The sequence below is a fragment of the Pan troglodytes genome, chromosome 10, assembly GCF_028858775.2.
Source record: "Pan troglodytes isolate AG18354 chromosome 10, NHGRI_mPanTro3-v2.0_pri, whole genome shotgun sequence".
NCBI lineage: Eukaryota > Metazoa > Chordata > Mammalia > Primates > Hominidae > Pan > Pan troglodytes.
Window position 1 is genome coordinate 130,631,560 of NC_072408.2, and position 19,479 is coordinate 130,651,038.

The 19,479-nt window shown below is 43.7% G+C and overlaps 1 protein-coding gene across 1 annotated transcript in view; it reads left to right on the plus strand.

Annotated features, from left to right (window-relative positions):
* The window catches only part of DNAH10 (dynein axonemal heavy chain 10), a 174,117-nt gene that overhangs the window by 46,625 nt on the left and 108,013 nt on the right, over window positions 1–19,479 (plus strand). Inside the window, exons 19-25 of the mRNA XM_054663807.2 lie at window positions 896–1,052; window positions 5,294–5,770; window positions 5,884–6,042; window positions 11,155–11,271; window positions 11,353–11,455; window positions 12,791–12,969; window positions 18,885–19,096. Of these exons, the coding sequence (XP_054519782.2) occupies window positions 896–1,052; window positions 5,294–5,770; window positions 5,884–6,042; window positions 11,155–11,271; window positions 11,353–11,455; window positions 12,791–12,969; window positions 18,885–19,096 (1,404 nt within the window). The remainder of the gene's footprint in view (window positions 1–895; window positions 1,053–5,293; window positions 5,771–5,883; window positions 6,043–11,154; window positions 11,272–11,352; window positions 11,456–12,790; window positions 12,970–18,884; window positions 19,097–19,479) is intronic.

Sequence of the window (19,479 nt, forward strand, 5' to 3'; positions counted from 1 at the left end):
AGGGAAAAGGAGAAGGAGGGAGGGAGAGGGTGAGAGAGGGAGGTGGAGGGAGAGGGTGAGAGAGGGAGGTGGAGTGAGAGGGAGAGGGAGAGAGAGAAGGGAGGAGGGAGAGGGAGGAGTTAGATGTTTTTGTTTTGTTTTGTTTTTTGAGACAGGGTCTCACTCTGTCACCAAGGCTGGAGTGCAGTGGCATGTTCATGGCTCACTGCAGCCTCAACCTCCCTGTCTCAAGCAGTTCTCCCACTTCAGCCTCCCGAATAGCTGGGACCACAGGCGTGTGCCACTATGCCCAGCTAATTTATTTTTATTTTAGAGACAGGGTCTTGCTGTGTTGCCCAGGCTGGTCTCAAACTCCTGGGCTCAAATGATCCTCCCACCTCAGCCTCCCAAAGTACTGGGATTACAGATGTGAGCCACTGCGCCCCGCTAGATGTTTTAAAATAGTGTCTCTGGCTGCCATGTGAATTACTGGATGGGGGTGGGCCAGGGGGCGGGAAGCAGGGAGACTGGGCTGGAGGCTGATGAAGTTCCATCCCTGGGTGTCACATCTACTTTGATCCTGGAAAGGATGGAGCCAATGGGGCAGGCTGGGTGGGGATGTGAGTGCTCCTTTTTCCTTACCAGAGTTGAGCAGGTTTTGGAAGTCATTATTGTTTAACTATTTTCCAACCAAAAGGTCTTCAGTTTTCCAAAAGTGGAAATGAACTGTTTGTATAAATTTAGTGCAAAAAAAGAGTATTTTAAGTAAGACTCACCCCAGCCTGTCTAGGACAGCCTCGCAGTGTGCCATTGCCTGTACCTGTGATTTTTGTGGCCCTGGTCATTTCCATCAATTGCTTAGTGTATTTCACTCTAGTGAGATACACTCTGAGTCTTTCTCATCAACCCCTCTTAGGAACTTGCAGTCTTTTAATTCTTTGATCCTTGGAAATGTCCCTCTGTTCCACACTGAAACCATTCTGACGGCACCTGAGATCATCCTTCATCCCAACACAAATGAGATCGACAAGATGTGCTTCCATTGTGTCCGGAATTGCGTGGAGATCACCAAGGTGAGAGCGGAGGTGCTTGTGTCCTTGCTCAGACGGCATCTCAGGATGCCTCCGCCTCCCAAAGTGCTGGGACTATAGGCGTGAGCCACTGCCCGCAGCCCAAGGTGGAATTCTTGACTTCCTGCCTTGTGACTCAGTCATCCCCCAGTTTTCCCCACTTCAGGAAATGGCACCAACATCAAACCAATTGCTTGACCCAGAAACTCGTCCTTGTTTCTTCTTCTCTCACCCAGCCCTGCCCAGCTCACATCAGTAAGTCCTCCAAACATACCTCCCATCTCTCCTCTTCTCTCCTGTCCCCCCAGTACCTTCCTGTCCCAAGTGGCCATCACCGCTCTCCTGGACCGTTGCAGTGACGTTCCATCAATCCGTTCTCCACCACCGGTGGTCAGAATTACCTTAAACAAATACAAATCAGGCCAGGTGCAGTGGCTCACGCCTGTTATCCTAGCACTTTGGGAGGCTGAGGTGGGAGGATTGCTTAAGCCCAGGAGTTCCAGACCAGCCTGTGCAACATGGTGAGACCCCCCCATCTCTACCAAAACTAAAATTAATTAGCTAGGCGTGGTGGTGCACACCTGTGTTCCTAGCTACTTGGGAGGCTGAGGTGGAGGATTGCTTGAGCCCAGGAGTTCAAGGGTACAGTGAGGTATGGTTGCACCACTGCACTCCAGCCTGGGCAACAGAGCAAGACCGTGTCTCTAAAACAACAACACAACAACAACAACAACAACAACAACAACAACATATCATTTCATGTCATCCCTGTTGTAAACTGCCCCCACCCACCCCATGACTTAATTACACTTGGAACATAATCCAGATATCTTTGTGCGGTCTGTGAGGCCGCCATGCTCTAGCCCCTGGCTGCCTTTCTGATCTCAGTCCTACGAGGATCATGCTCCCTCATGCTGCAGCTTGACTGGCTGCCTGGTTGTGCCTCCAGCAGGCACCATGGGTTCCTCTTGCAAAGATCTCCATATCTGTTCCCTCACCTGGAACATTCTGCTCCCCTGACCTTCTTGTCCTCTCTCTCCCGTCACCCCCCCTCCCATCTTCCTACCACGTACCACTCTCCAACCTTTTCTTATTTTTTTCCTTGCTTATTTATCTATTGATCCTTTCAGGCCACTAGAATGTAAGATCCATGGGAATACAGACCTTGAGTATTTTGTTCCCTTTAGAATCCCCAGCACCAAGAACATCTGGCACATAGTTGGTTCTCAGTAAATGTTTGTTGAATGAACATCTGCTGGCAGAAAACCCAAGGTTTATGTCTTACCCCAAATTGGAAAATAGAGCTGTCTTTGTGGGTATGGGGCATCACCCCCCAGCACACTGGCATCTTCCTCTTCACTTGGCTTGTTCAGCAAGTCAGACATGTTTCAGGCATTTTTAGGGGCATAAAAATAAGTATAGAAATCAGAATAGGGAATTTCATTTCACCGTACTTAAAAATTGATGAATAAGGCCAGGCGCGGTGGCTCACGCCTGTAATCCCAGCACTTTGGGAGGCCGAGGCGGGTGGATCATGAGGTCAGGAGATTGAGACCATCCTGGCTAACATGGTGAAACCCTATCTCTACTAAAAATACACACACATACACACAAAATTAGCTGGGCGTGGTGGCGGGCGCCTGTGGTCCCAGCTGCTTGGGAGGCTTAAGCAGGAGAATGGTGTGAACCCAGGAGGCAGAGCTTGCAGCGAGCCGAGATTGCGCCACTGCACTCCAGCCTGGGCGACAGGGCGAGACTCCGTCTCAAAAAAAAAAAAAAAAGATGAATAAATGGTACATGTTTTATAATCCATGCTAAGACGGTTATTTATTAAGTCTCTGTTACATAAATTGTCTTATAGGTGCTGTATGTTATAGGTGCTATGTATGTTTCCTTTGTAAGGGAAACAGCAATTTTTAAGGGGTAAATAAATAGGAAAGTTGGCCTATAAAACATTATGAATATTAATCACAGTATTCCATGCCAACTTAACTTTCCTCCTTACTAATAGATGGATTTGAGGCTCTTGGTGAAGCCTGTATTATTTCAGCTTCATAAGTTTTTTCTTTTAAATGAAAATAATTTTTACTTATTCTCTTAGATAAGGTTAAAAATGTATTTCATTAAACAGATCTTGGCAAATGAACATGCATGGCTAGGCCACTTAATATGGTTGAACTCTTTGATCTTCAGGATTCCTATTTCATGGCAAAAAATAATGAGCCAAAGTTTTAACTAGTTTCTGATTTTACCTCCTCTGCTAAGTGGAAATGATAATACCATTCACCTTCTAGTGCGTGCTGTTGGGAGGATTAAATTATATAACACGTGTATACAGCTTAGTGCAGTGTTTGGCAATCAGTAGCTCTGAATAAATGTTAGCTATTAGTATTAGTATTACTTTTTTTTTCTTTTTTTTTTGAGATGGAGTCTTGCTCTTTCACCAGGCTGAAGTGCAGTGGTGTGATCTCAGCTCACTGCAACCTCCACCTCCCGGGTGTGAGTGATTCTCCTGCCTCAGCCTCCCGAGTAGCTGGGACTACAGGCATGTGCCATCACACCCAGATAATTTTTGTATTTTTATTTTATTTTATTTTTTGAGATAGAGTCTTGCTCTTTCGCCTAGGCTGGAGTGCAGTGGTGCAATCTCGGCTCACTGCAAGCTCCGCCTTCCGGGTTCACGCCATTCTCCTGCCTCAGCCTCCTGAGTAGCTGGGACTATAGGAGTCCGCCACCACGCCTGGCTAATTTTTTGTATTTTTTTTAGTAGAGTTGGGGTTTCACCATGTTAGCCAGGATGGTCTCAATCTCCTGACCTTGTGATCCGCCCGCCTCGGCCTCCCAAAGTGCTAGGATTACAGGTGTGAGCCACTGCGCCTGGCCTAATTTTTGTATTTTTAGTAGAGACAGGGTTTCGCTATTTTGGCCAGGATGGTTTCGATCTCTTGACGTCGTGATCTGCCTGCCTCTGCCTCCCAAAGTGCTGGGATTACAGGTGCGAGCCAACGCGCCCCGCCTAGTGTTAGTATTACTGTTATTAGTAATATTGGAAACAGAAGTATTAGGTCAGTGCAAAAGTAGCTGTGGTTTTTACCATTAAAAGTATTGGCAAAACTGCAACTACTTTTGCACCAACCTATAGTAGTTGTTATTCACATTTTACAGATGGTGAGCCTATTGTTCAGAGAAGTAATGTGTCACATACCCATGGTTTGCTGTTATGACTCACGCTTGATTAAAACAGAGCCTTGGCCGGGCGCAGTGGCTCACGCCTGTAATCCCAGTACTTTGGGAGGCCGAGGTGGGCGGATCACGAGGTCAGGAGATCAAGACCATCCTGGCTAACACGGTGAAACCCCATCTCTACTAAAAATACCAAAAATTATCTGGGCGTGGGGGTGGGCGCCTATAGTCCCAGCTACTCAGGAGGCTGAGGCAGGAGAATGGTGTGAACCCAGGAGGCAGAGCTTGCAGTGAGCTGAGATTGCGCCACCGCACTCCAGCCTAGGCGACAGAGCAAGACTCTGTCTCAAAAAAAACAACAAAACAAACAAACAAACAAAAAACAGAGCCTTAACTCTACAGCAGGGAGATGTCAAATTAGCAGATTTGTTCTGGGACACTAAGCAGTCAATTTGCCTGAATGTGTGTTTTTTCCTCTGTAAATACGGAAATAAAGGTTTTTTTTATTCATCCATGGTGTAGTTGGCCTTTATGTTATAACAAGCCACTTCAAAACTTACTGGCTTAAAACAATAATCATTTAGCTCTGGGTTCTGTGGGCTGAGTTCTGCTGAGCAGTTCTTCTGGTCTTGGCTGGGCTCACTCGTGTCTAGCAGTTGATGACCTCAAGCACAGCTCTGATGGGTGGCGGCTGGGGTTCTCTTGTGTATGGCCTTTCGTGGTGTAGTAGACCAGCTCTAGCTGGTGGTTGCAAGGTTCTGAGAGCATGAGAGCAGAAGCTGCAGGGCTTTCTTGTATCCTCGGTTTGAATTTGCATAATACCATGTCCGCCCCTTTCCACTGGTCAAGTTAAGTCACAAGGCTCGCTCCGGAAGGGAAATAGGCTCCATCTCTTGATGAGAGGAACAAAGGATTATGGTAATTTTTGAATCTCAAATAATTTATTAATAATAAAGTGATTTTCCATTACTGGCAAGACTTATTACTGAATACTAATATGTATGTTGGAGGTAAAATAAATACTAAAATACTGTCTTTTCTCCTAATTCTTACTTTGCCAGCATTTTGTTCGTTGGATGAATGGCAGCTGCATAGAATGCCCCCCTCAGAAGGGGGAGGAAGAAGAAGTTGTTATAATAAACTTTTACAATGATATCTCTCTGAACCCTCAGATAATTGAACAAGCTGTTATGATCCCCCAAAATGTCCACAGGATTCTGATCAATCTTATGAAGTATCTACAAAAATGGAAGCGGTATCGACCTCTCTGGAAATTGGACAAAGCTATTGTGATGGAGAAATTTGCTGCCAAGAAACCTCCTTGTGTAGCATATGATGAAAAGTTGCAGTTCTATTCCAAGATAGCCTATGAGGTTATGCGCCACCCTCTAATTAAGGATGAGCATTGCATCAGACTTCAGCTCGGGCATCTGGCAAACACAGTGCAGGAAAATGCCAAGTCCTGGGTGATTTCGCTTGGAAAACTTCTCAATGAGTCAGCAAAAGAGGAGCTCTATAATCTCCATGAAGAGATGGAGGTACTCAATCGCTGTGTGTAATTGAAACTACTTTTTGTGTAAGTTGGGTCTTCATTTGCGCCATTACTGTTTTTTCTGTGTTTGCTTAGTGTTCTTTGTACTTTCTGTTATAGCACCTGGCCAAAAACCTTAGGAAGATCCCCAATACCCTTGAAGATCTCAAGTTTGTCCTTGCAACAATTGCAGAAATTAGAAGTAAATCTCTAGTCATGGAACTCAGATATAGGGACGTCCAGGAGCGATACCGTACCATGGCAATGTATAACCTCTTTGTAAGTCAACTTGTATTTTCTTATGCATTTAACAATTGGATTGACCACTAACGACCCTTTTCAGAAATGCTTCTCAAGTATACTGCCATTGATTTGTTTTCAAATAAGTGACTTTAAGTAATACGTTGTAAATGTAAAGCAATGCCACTGTTATTTAGAATAATGAAAATATAGAGTATTTTTCAATCTGTATGGCTCAAATGGATTGATCTGTAACTATACCATTTCCATTCTCCCTTTTCTTTTCTTCTTTTTTTTTGTGTTAATTTCCTTTAATAGATAAAGAACTCTGGCAAAAATGATAAGAAGAGAGTGAAAGATTTAAGATGATAAAAGAAACTGGTAGAATTCAATTAGTCTTGCTTTGTTTAGGGTTGTTAAATTTGGGTTCTCAGGATCTTTCAAAGTCATGGATGAGTTTTAGGGGGTCTGGGTTCCCCCTGAAATTGTATGGAAATTTTACATACTGTACATTTTTCTGATGATGAAAGAAACTCAAGTTTTTGGCCCAGGTCTACTGCTCAGCAAGGGCATTTGTGAGCTCCACATCCTAACCACTAGGCTGCAAGGGTCCTGGTGTTTGAAGCAGTCAAGCAACAGAAATGCTGAAAGACAAACTTCATGCAAATCCTGATTTATTCATAGCAATTTGTTTCTCTTCTCTAGTTTGTATTTCTCCCTCGGCCAGGTAGATTTTTTTTTTTTTTTCTTGAGATGGAGTCTCGCTCTGTCGCCCAGGCTGGAGTGCAGTGGCACGATCTCGGCTCACTGCAAGCTCTGCCTCCTGGGTTCACGCCGTTCTCCTGCCTCAGCCTCCTGAGTAGCTGGGACTACAGGCACCCGCCACCACACCCGGCTAATTTTTTTTTTGTATTTTTAGTAGAGACAGGGTTTTACCATGTTAGCCAGGATGGTCTCGATCTCCTGACCTTGTGATCCACCCACCTTGGCCTCCCAAAGTGCTGGGATTACAGGCGTGAGCCACCACGCCCGGCCTAGCCAGGTAGATTTTTGTCAGAGTTTGCTTCCCTGGTTTACGTCGCAGAAATAATAGAAGAATCACTGTAATAAAGGATTTTGCACTAAGTGTGCAATGGGTCATACACAAAAAATGAATCAGAATGTCAAATTCCAACAACAACAAAAACAACAAAACAACAGTTGAGATTTTGATTGTGATTGCATTGATCCTGTAGATTAATCTGCACAAATGGACAACATCCTGTAGTATTGAGTTTTCCTATCCATGAACATGTTCTCTCTCTCTTTATTTAGGTCTTTAATGTCTCCCCATAAAGATTTATAATTTTCCCCATAGAGGCCTTACCTATTTTTTGCCAGATTTATTCCTAGGTACTTGGTATTTTTAGATGCTCTTGTAATTGGTATCTTTAATTTTTATTTTAATTATTTTATTTTTTATTGTTATATAGAAAGACAATTGATATTTGCATTCTACTTTTTTATGATCAGTAATTATTAATTTTAATCATTTATCCACAGATTATTTTGGATTTTCTAGGCACACCATTTTATAAACTGTGAATATTGACAGTTTCATTTCTTTTTAATTTTTAAATATTTTATTTCTTTTTCTCACCTTATGACTCTAGCTAGGAATTCCTGTACGAGGCTGGATGAAAGGGGAGGTAGGGGAAATCCGTGTCTTATTCTTGATCTCAGAGGAAAAGCTTTTGGCACTGTATCATTAAATATGGTAATTGCTGTGTGGTTTATTAGATTAACTCCAATACAATAAGAGAAATATACAGTTGTGTATATTTAACACAATGGGGATATGTTCTGAGAATATGTCAATGGGCAATTCCATAATTGTGCAAACATCATGGAATGTACTTAGACAAATCTAGATGATATAGCTACTACACACCTAGGCCATATGGTAGAACCTATTGCTCCTAGGCTACAATCCTGTCCAGCATGTACTGTACTGAATACTATAAGCAATGTAATATAACAGTAAGTATTTGTGTATCTAAACATAGAAAAGGTACAGTAAAAATACAGTATTGTAATCTTATGGGAATACTGTCATATATGCAATCCATTTTTGGCCCAAAACATCATTTTGTTGCTCTTTGATCTTTGACAAAAGACCAATGACTGTCTTTGGTCATTGTCCCTGGTTCCTGACACAAAGCTTCCAAAACACTTGTAATTTCCTGAGTGATAGGGGTCACAGGAACATCTTTTGTTACAATATTGTTCTTTGTCCCTGGTTCCTGGCACACAGCCTCTCAAATCCTTGGACTCTGGAGTGACAAGAGTGTCTTTTGTATGCAAGTGAAATGACTGGTGGCTGGGAGCCCTAGGCAGTTTCAGCATGGGGGCTGGTTGCCAGAAAGATCAAGCCATAAATTATTTAGAGGTTTGGAACTTTCAGGCGCCCATCCTTGCCACCCTTGGGGAGGGAAGAGGGGCTGGAGATTGGAGATCAACAAAGGCCAGTGATCTAATCAGTCATGCCTGTATAATGAAACCTCCATGAACATCCCTAAATGATGGGATTTGGAGAGCTTCCAGGTTGTTAACCACACCAAGGTGCTGGGAGAGTGGTGTGCTCAGAGAAGGCGTGGAGGCTCTGTGCACCCCCCAACCCCATACCTTAGCTTATGCGTCTCTTTCGTTTGGCTGTTCCTGAGTTGTGTCTTTTATAATAAATCAGTGATGGTAAGTAAAGTGTCCTTCTGAGTTCTGTGAGCCATTTCAGCAAATGGTCAAACGTGAAGGAGACGTGTGTGGGGGAACCCCTGATTTTGTAGCCAGGTTGGACAGAAGTCTGTGTACTCTGGGCACCTAATACTTGCAACTGGCATCTGAAGTGAGGACAACCTTATGGGACTTACGCCTGCATTTCTCTTGAGTATAGGACTAGACGTGAAGTTGCTGGGTTACAGGAATCCATGTGTTCAGCTTCACTAGATTCTGCTAGTTTTCCAAAGTGATGGTACCCCTTTACATCCATACCAGCACGAATAAGGGTTTCAGTTGCTCCGTCTCCTTACAAACACTTAGTTTGTTGATCTTTTGGAAACACCAACTTTGGGTTTTTTTTATCCCTTCTATGTGTGGATATTATTCCATCATCTTCTGGCCTCTATTGTTTTGACGGAGGAGTTGACTGTTAATCTTTTTGTTGCTCCCTTTCAAGGTAGTCCAGTCTAACTTTTTTTTTTTTTTTTTTTTTTTTGGTCTGCTTTTAAGAATTTTTTTTTGGTCTTTGGTTTTCAGCAGTTGTAATATGATGTAACTAGGTTCTTTTGTTTTGTTTTGTTCTTCTTTTTTTTTTTTCCTGATTGAGATTTGTAGTACATTCAAAATCTGCAGGCTGATGTCTTTACCTAGTTTTGGAAAATTAACAGTTTTTGCCTTATTTTTTTTCCCTTCTGGGACTCCAATTCCACATATGTTGGACCTTTCTACAATACCCTGTACATCTTACATTCCTTTCTGCCTTTTCTTTCTGTGGTTTATTCTAATACTTTGTCCTAAACTTTAAGCTCATTAATTTTCTATTTATTTATGTCTGATCTGCTTTTCCTGGTTCCTTAAACAATCCTTTGAGCTCTTGATTTCAGGTATTGTCATTATCCATTCTAGAATTTCCATTTTAAAAACAATTTCCTGTGCTTTACCAAAATTCTCAATTTTGTTTTTGTCTTTTGTTTCCTTTACTCTATTAAATAAAATTATTTTAAATTGTGTGTCTTATAACTCTGTCGTGATCTTTTATGTTGTCTGTGAATCTCTTGGTTTTGTTTAAGTTCTTTTGTGTCTTTATATGGCTGGCATTTCTAACTGAGTTCTTAATAGCCTATGTGATAAATTGGAGAGAGAGGATTGGAGGCGTTGGGTGATGTTATATTTCATCAGAGGAGATTTATTTTTGCTTCTAACAGACACCACAACTGGGTACATTAGCAAGCTAAGCTAACCTTATTCTAATCAGAGATTAAGTTGATTTGAAGCTGGGCTTTAGTTTATGAAGGGCTTATCTCTCTGTAATATCTCTATCTCTTTTTTTTTTTCTTTTTGAGGTGGAGTTTCACTCTTGTTGCCTAGGCTGGAGTGCAATGGCACAATCTCGGCTCACTGCAACTTCCGCCTCCTGAGTAGCTGGGATTATAGGCATGCGCCACCACCCCAGCTAATATTGTATTTTTAGTAGATACAGCATTTCTCCATGTTGGTCAGGCTGGTCTTGAACTCCTGACCTCAGGTGATCCGCATGCCTCAGCCTCCCAAAGTGCTGGGATTACAGACGTGAGCTACCGCGCCCAGCCTAATATTTCTTTTTAAAATTTCTTTTTCTTTTTATATTTACAGAGATACAGTCTCACTATGTTGCCCAGGCTGGTCTCAAACTCCTGAGCTCAAGGGATCCCACGCCCAGCCTCTCTCTCTTTATTTTTAAAAATGATTTTATACTGATTTTATTTTAATTATAAAATTTGACTTTAATATTTATATATATATATTTTTTGAGATAGAGTCTTGCTCTGTCACCCAGGTTGAAGTGCAGTGGTGTGACCTCGACTCACTGCAACCTCTGCCTCCCACGTTCAAGCGATTCTGCCACCTCAGCCTCCTGAGTAGCTGGAACTACAGGCTCCTGCCACCACGCCTGGCTAATTTTTGTATTTTTAGTAGAGAAGGGATTTCACCATGTTGTCCAGGCTGGTCTCGAACTCCTGACCTCAGGTGATCCACCCGCCTCAGCCTCCAAAAGTTCTGGGATTATAGGCGTGAGCCACTGTGCCCAGCCTAATATTTCTTTTTAAAATTTCTTTTTCTTTTTATATTTACAGAGATACAGTCTCACTGTGTTGCCCAGGCTGGTCTCAAACTCCTGAGCTCAAGGGATCCTCCTGCCTCAGCCCCCCAAAGTATTGGGATTACAGGCATGAGCCATGTAATCCCAGTCTGGCCATGTCTGGCCTTAATATTTCAATCAGCTTTTGAGTTGGTTTGAATTACCTAGCCTCCTGTTGCCACAAGCAGAAGTCCCTGGGAGGTAACTTTGACCATCAATTTCAATTCCAAATTGCTGATCATTTGTTGTTTATTCTGTTTTTTGTTTCTCCTAATTAGCCTCCTGATGCAGAGAAAGAACTGGTTGATAAGATTGAGAGCATGTGGTCCAATCTGTTTAATGATTCAGTGAATGTGGAGCATGCTCTTGGGGACATAAAGAGAACTTTCACAGAGGTACTGTTTAAATTTCACTTCCTGAGTAAAGACATTGAAAAACGTATTTGGGCTAAATTAATGTAACCTCATTTTTCTCAGCTTACTCGAGGCGAAATAATGAACTACAGAGTTCAGATAGAGGAGTTTGCAAAGCGTTTTTACAATGAAGGCCCTGGTTCTGTTGGTGATGATCTTGATAAAGGTAAGAATGTTCCTGTTGGTCTTACTGAACGATCTGAGTAGCAAATGTTTGAGTATGTTTTGCTTAAGAGTTTTATGGCAAGTGATGATGGTGCCGTGATTTAAATATTTATTTCTTCCTCAAATACTTTTTTCTTGGCTCATTTTAGTGGTCACATTTAAAAAAAAAAAAAAGCTGGATTAATGCGACTCGTTGATTGTTGAGTGCCTGCTACCCAAAGGTGTTGAGAGAAGTGCCAAGGAGCAGCCTCCACTCCTGCGGGGGATACAGAGGTTTCTGCCGCAGCTCAGAAATCTTAAACACCAGCGACTGCCTTTACAAAGGCAGCGTCTTATCCATCCATCTGCCTCTCTAATGCCTGTTACATTTATTCTTTGGATTCAGATGCTTGTCCTCTGCCCCTCACATCACATAGGCTAAAATGGTGACAAGTTAAAAATACTAAAATTCTGGTTTTTTTTTTTTTTTTTTTTTTTTTGAGACAGAGTCTCACTCTGTCACCCAGACTGGAGTGCAGTGGCACAATCTCAGCTCACCGCAACCTCCACCTCCTGGGTTCAAGTGATTCTCCTGCCTCAGCCTCCTGAGTAGCTGAGACTACAGGCATGTGCCACCATGCCTTGCTAATTTTTGTATTTTTAGTAGAGACAGGGTTTCACCATGTTGGCCAGGCTTGTCTTGAACTCCTGACCTCAAGTGATCCTCCTGCCTCAGCCTCCCAAAGGGCTGGGATTACAGGCCTGAGCCACTGAGCCGAGTCCTAAAATTCTTATTCTAAAGAGAATTTGGTAAATACCATGAGACAAAAAAAATACCATGAGACAAACCAAAGACTGCTGTGGCTTCCAAAGAAATGGGTGACGTTTATTTAAGGATGCTCAAAAAAGGCATCTGGGAAATGTGGCATTTGAGTAGATGATTGTGAGCAGGGATGTAGTGACGTAGAGTGGTAGTGGTCATTGGAATTGGGGGAGAAGCATAGAACTGGGAAGTTAGAGTGGTAAGGGAGTTATCAGTAGGATGATGACGTTCTCAAGGGGGCGGCAAAGGATGGTGATGTCGACCACAACATAGACCACCTCAGATTCCCTTAAAATAGTCTCCTTTCTGAATGACCTGGTTGTGAGAATTAGGCACAATTTTCTAACTGGAGGAGACTGCAGATGTCATTGGTCTTTTGGTTTTAGTTAGAATGGTGCCATGATTCTAAATTTGTCTTCCCGTGTGGTTTATGAGGATGAAATTATAATTGAGATACATTATGCATGATTTCTTATTCAATTTTGTACACCTTAAAATTGTATTTCTTCACTCATCGGTGTATTTATTTACTAGGAGTAGAGCTTTTAGGTGTTTATGAAAGAGAGCTGGCAAGACATGAAAAGAGCCGTCAGGAACTGGCTAACGCTGAGAAACTTTTCGATCTTCCTATTACGATGTATCCAGAGCTGCTGAAAGTGCAGAAGGAAATGAGTGGGCTGAGGATGATTTACGAGCTCTATGAAGGACTAAAGGTGAGCATCTCCCTGAAAGCAAAGGACTCAGGCTCACTGAAGGGGATGTAGGAATTACTTAAGCCCTGCAGACTTTGATGCCACCATAATAATGAGCTTGGGTCTGACGTTGTGGAAACGCTCATTTTGGCCGCAGGGAAGGGGGATGGGGAGTGATTGTTTATGGGTACAGGGTTTCCATTTGGGGTGTTGGAAAAGTTCTGGAAATAGGCTGGGTGCGGTGGCTCACGCCTGTAATCCCAGCACTTTGGGAGGCCAAGGCGGGTGGATCACCTGAGGTCAGGAGTTCGAGGTCAGTCTGGCCAACGTGGTGAAACTCTGTCTCTACTAAAAATCCAAAAGTCAGCCAGGTATAGTGGCAGGTGCCTGTAATCCCAGCTACTCAGGAGGCTGAGGCAGGAGAATCACTTGAACCTGGGAGGTGGAGATTGCAGTGAGTCCAGATTGCGCCATCGCACTCCAGCCTGGGCGACAAGAGCGAAACTCCATCTCAAAAAAAAAAAAAGTTCTGGAAATAGATAGTGGCGCTGGCTGTGTGACATTGTGAAAGTACTTGATGCCATGGAATTGTACATTTTATTTTTATTTTTGAGACAAAGTCTCGCTCTACCACCCAAGCTGGGGTGCAGTGGTGTGATAATAACTCACTGCAGCCTCGAAGTCCTGGGTCGAAGTGATCCTTCTGCCTCAGCCTGCAAAGCAGTTGGGACTACAGAGGTGCACCACCATGCCCAGCTATTCTTTTTTTAGTTTTAGTAGAGGCAATGTTTCACTGTGTTACCCAGGCTGGTCTGGAACTCCTGATCTCAAGCGATCCTCCTGCCTTGACCTCCCAAAGTGCTGGGATTACAGGCATGAGCCATTGCACCCAGCCTGGAATTACATATTTTAAAATGATTAAAATGACAAATTTTTTTTAATGTATTTTACCGTCATCATAGAAAAGAACTCTCTTTGGAGGTCAAGGGCTTGGTTAAGGCATGGGATAAACTGTTTAGTTGCAAGCGGAGATTAAAAGTTGCCGTGTCAGCCTGGTGTGGTGGCTCATGCTTGTAATCCCAGCACTTTGGGAGGCTGAGATGGGCAGATTACTTGAGGCCAGGAGTTCGAGACTAGCCTGGGCAACAAGGCGAAACCCCGTTTCTACTAAAAAATACAAAAAAAAGTTCCGGGCACAGTGGCTCACACCTGTAATCCCAGCACTTTGGGAGGCAAGGCGGGTGGATCACTTGAGGCCAGGAGTTCGAGACTAGCCTGGCCAACATGGCAAAACTCCATTTCTACTAAGAAATACAAAACTTAGCCAGATATGGTGGCACATGCCTGTGATCCCAGCTGCTTGGGAGGCTAAGGCAGAAGAATCGCTTGAACCCAGGAGGTGGAGGTTGCGGTGAGCTGAGATTGCGCCACTGCACTCCAGCCTAGGTGACAGAGTGAGACTCTGTCTCAAAAAATAAAAATAAAAATAAAAGTTGCAAATGTCATGTCATTTGGGTGCCTCTCATTGGTATGTTTCCCATGCAAATTCATGCTATTCATTCATTTATCTATTGACTTAGTTCTTTATAGCTCAGTGCTGTGCTGGTTGGAGTGTGGGGTCCAGAAAAGGAGTCATGTTTGCCCATTCCTGCCCTTCTTGAGTCCCCAAGGGAGACTGACTATGTTAGTCTGGGTTCTTGAGAAACAGAATCAATAGGAGATATGTGTATCTATATCTATATCTGTCTGTATCTAATCTGTATCTATACCTATGTCTATATCTAATCTACATCTGTATTACATTATCTAATCTATATCTATCTGTATCTAATCTACATATCTATTTCTAATCTATATCTAATGTATATCTATATATCTGTGTCTAATCTCTACCTATATCTATGAGATTTGTGATGAGGAATTGGCTCCTGTGATTATGGAGGCTGAGAAATCCCATGGTCTGCAGTTGGCAAGCTAGAGACCCTGGAGAGCTGATGGTATAGATTCTAGTCTGAGTCCAAGTCTGAATGCAGGAGAACACTGACGTCCCAGCTTGAAGACAGTCAGGCACAGAGGTTGCATTCCACCTTTCTCAGCCTTTTGTTCTATTCAGGCCTGCAGTGGATTGAGTGAGGCCATCCATGTTGGGGAGGGCCACCTGCTTTACTCAGTCCCCCAATGCAAACGCTCATCTCACTCAGTATCTCTCACAAAACACCAGCGTCCACTTGACACACAGGATTCACCTTTGCACCGATATGTGAACAAATAACCACGCCGCCAAGATGTGTGCTGGAAATGAGGTGGACAGAGTCCTGAGATTGCAGAGGAGGAAGGAGAGTGGCCCACCGGCCCCGGGAGTGCTGCTAAAGAGGTGGCCTGGGAGTGAGGCTCAGAACCAGAACAGGCTTTTGCCTGGTGCAGAACAAGGCTTTCCAGGCAGAGCGTTGGGCAGGAGCAGAGACAGGAGATTTGAAGTTGTGTCTTGTGTCCATAACCCTTCATCCAGACTGGTGGCTTTACCAACCATGGATGCACCAGGAAATGGGGTTGGGATGTGCGAAGCGGCCGGTGGAGATGAAGCCGTGAGAAGGGACTCCGGAGGCAGCCGGGGGATTGCAGGCAGGGGGTCCTTTAGGAGGTCACTGCCCCAGTGCTGGCAGAAGGGATGGCAGCTTGCATTTTAGGACAATTATAGAGGGAATAGAGAGGAGAGAAGATTCCAGAGATGAGGTGGAAAGTGATGAGACCTGGTGCCTGCACCAGGCAAAAAATTCATAAAGTGAAAAACATACCCTCAGCTTTTAAAAGGAAAGGTATCATGAGAACTGAGAACAACCACACATATGTCAAAATAAGTGGTTTTAAAATGTTTAATTTTTCTGGGTTCATAGTAGGTGTCTATATGGGATACATAGATGTTTTGACACGGGCATGCAGTGTGTAATAATCACATCATGGGGAATGGGATGTCCATCCCCTCAAGCTTTTATCCTTTGTGTTACAAACAATCCAATTATGCTCCTTTAGTTATTTAAAAATATACAATTTTTATTGACTATAGTCACCCTGCCATGCTATCAAATACTAGGTCTTATTCATTCTTTCTGGTTTTTTTTTCTGTAGCAAAATAAGCATTTTTAAAAATCCAATATTGAGACATAGCTTGGTCCCCCCAGCCTACTCTGGTCTGTGGATGTTAAGGGACATTTCATCAGCTAGAGTGACTTCCACTCTCCTTGAAATTTATTTTTTCCTAGCAATTGCTTTTCAAAGTTGTGTGCTGAGAAGAGTCTCAGTGACACACTGGGTGGCTTCTGGGAGGCTGGGCAGGGGACTGTCATCATAATCCCAGGGGATCCTGGGGTGGCAGCGGTGCAGGTTGGGAAGCATGGGTGGATTCTGGATCTGGTTTGCAGGTAGAGTCGGTGGGACCTCCTGGAGGTGTGGATGTGGGATGTAAGAGCAAGAGAACAAGGAAGACTCCAAGGTTTTTGGCCTGAGGAGCCGGAAGAGTGGAGTCACTCTTAAGGGAAGACTCCAGGAAAAGAAGGTTTGGGGACGATGGTGAACATCAGGAATTCAGGGCGAGTGGACGTTCTGCTGGGCGTTCCTGTGGTGATGTTGAGGAAGCAGCACTCGGATGTATTTGTCTGGAGCTCAGAGGAGAGCTGGAGGGGTGAATTGGGAGTGTCCCGGTGCGGAAGGTACTGAGCCACCAGTTCAGATGGGCTCGCCTGGTGCCTTCGTTTCCTGGGGCTGCCAGAACAAATGATTATGAATACATGATTATGAATACAGACCAGGAGGCTGAAAACAACAGAAATGTATCTCCTCACGGTACTGGAGGCCAGGAGTGCAAAATCAAGGTGTCTGCAGGGCCACGCTCACTCCGAAGGCTGCAGAAGAGGCTCCTTCTTGCCTCTTCCAGCTCCTGGTGGCTTTTGACTGTCCCTGGCGTTCCGTGGCTTGCGGCTGTGTCGCTCCTGTCTCTGCCTCCCTCATCACATTGCTGTCTTCCCTCTGTGCCTCTGTGTCTGTTTTCTCTTCTTATACGGACACCAGTCACTGGATTTAGGGCCTGCTCTAATCCAGTATGACCTCACCCTAACTACCTCTGCAAAGACCCTCTTTCCAGGTGAGGCTTCATTCTGAGGTTCTGGGTGGACGTGCATTTTTGGGGGACGCTATTCAGCCCGGTACACTTGGGAGTGGGGTTGGTGGAGGAGAGGAGCGAGGTCTGAGCCTGGGTCTCTCCAACATTAAATGCCATGAGAATACGTCCCTAAAAAAGGAAAGACGAGGAGGAGGAGGAGTGGCCCAGGTGGTAGGAGAACAAACAGGTGAGTGTGACATCTTGGAAACGTGTTTCCAGGAGGTAGGACTGGCCAACTGCACCAGATGCTGCTGATAGATCAGGTGAGAAGAGGATGGAGGATTGATCACAGTATTGCATATTGTGGAGGCCACTGGTGACTGCAACAAGAAAAAATCAATGGAGTATGGCCGTGGAAGCCTAAATGGAGCGAGTCCAAGGTGTTTACCTGAGAGAAGAGAAAGCATGGTCCTTGCAGAGACTTCTGCATGAATGTTCATAAACAGCATTGTTGGTAATAGCCCAATACTAGAAACAACCCAAATGCCCATTAAGTGAATGGATAAATAAGCTGTGGCTCATCCACACCACAGAATACTACTACTCAGCAAGGTAGAGGATTGAACCGGTTCTCAGCGCATCCACGCAACAACATGGGCGACTCTCAGAATCGTCATGCTGAGCGAAAGAAGCCAGATACAGAGGAATGCATATTGTATTATTCCATTCATATAAAACCCTGGAAAATGCAAACGAATTTATGGTGGCAGTACACAGATCTGTGGTTAACTGGGGGTAGGGACAGGAGGAGAGAGATGGGAGGGGTTATGACACAGGGAAATGGGGCAGCTTTTGAGGGTGATGAATGAGTTTGCTATCTTGATTGTGGTGGTGCTTTCACAGGCATGCACACCTGTCAAAACTTTGCAGATTGTACCTTTAGTTATGGACAGCTTATTATATACCAGTTAATCCTCAATAAAGCTGTTAGAAAAACAGGCCAGGTGTGGTGGCACATGCCTGTAATCCCAGCACTTGGAGGCTAAGGCAGGAGGATTACTTGAGCCCAGGAGTTTGAGGCCAGCCTAGGCAACCTAGCAAGACCCCCTGTCTCTGCAAAATAAAATAAAAAATATCCAGGCCTGGTGGTGCGTGTCTGTCGTCTCAGCTACTCAGGAGGCTGAGATGGGAGGATCACTTGAGGCCAGGAGGTTGAGGCTGCAATGAACTGTGATCACACCGTTGCACTACAGCCTGGGTGGCAGCGAGACCCTGTCTCCAAAAAAAAAAAATAATAATTTTTACATTAAATCTCAGGAAAATATAACACAGAAAATCTTCTCTTTACAATCATCAAGTAGGAACATGTTTTTCCTCACTTCTTAGCCTCAACCTGATGATTTGTAAACAGATTCTTGGATTAGTGATCTAGAGTGTAAATATTTTGTAACCTTAGCTGCTTTCATCAGGGAAAAGAAGCAAGCTATGACAGCACCTGAATGAAGTACATCCTTTAAGACCCACGCAACTCCCTGATTTAAAAACACCTGTTACTTACTTTATACCTCTCACTTTTGTCTTTAGAAAGGGAAGATGTATTTCTGGATCCCACACATCCTCAGATACAGCATTATTTTTGCAAAAGCTTACAAAAGTGGAATTCTTTTCTTGTTGTTTTAGATCCTTGTAGTCAACCCCTTGTTTGTGAATTTCAGGTAGTTGTAGATAGATGGGTAATACTTTAAAATATCTGAACGTGACTAAGAGTCAAGAACTTGCTCTCCTTGTTGCATTTCCAAAGGGGTCTTTGTTGATGGAGCTGTTTCTTGCACGTTTCCAGGTTGCAAAAGAAGAATGGTCTCAGACCCTTTGGATCAACCTGAATGTGCAGATTCTCCAGGAAGGAATTGAAGGTTTTCTCAGGGCTCTCAGAAAGCTACCTCGGCCAGTCCGTGGCTTATCAGTGACCTACTACTTGGAAGCAAAAATGAAGGCATTCAAAGACTCGATTCCTTTACTTCTTGACTTGAAAAACGAGGCACTAAGAGACAGGTTTGTTTTGTCCTCTGTCCACAGATGTAAAAGTGTGGGAGGAGCTTTTAGTTAAAATTGTTTCCCTCAGTACATTATCTTTGGTCTGATGATGAAGCACACAATTTCAACAATGCCACAGGGCTATACATGGGCACGACACAGTTCTATAATGTTGTTTCTATGTAAAGTGTCTATAAAACTGTCAACCACAGGATTCTTTTAAAAAAGAAAGATCCCAGCAGGTGCAAAGTGGCGTTTGCAGTTGCTTTTCTCGAAGATTTAAAAAACTATAGTAAGTGACCTTGATCAGCCCCATCCAGCAGACATCAAACGGAACTCACATATGTAATTTACAGTTTTTTAGCTGCTACAGTAAAAGAGTAAAAACGGGTGAAATTAAT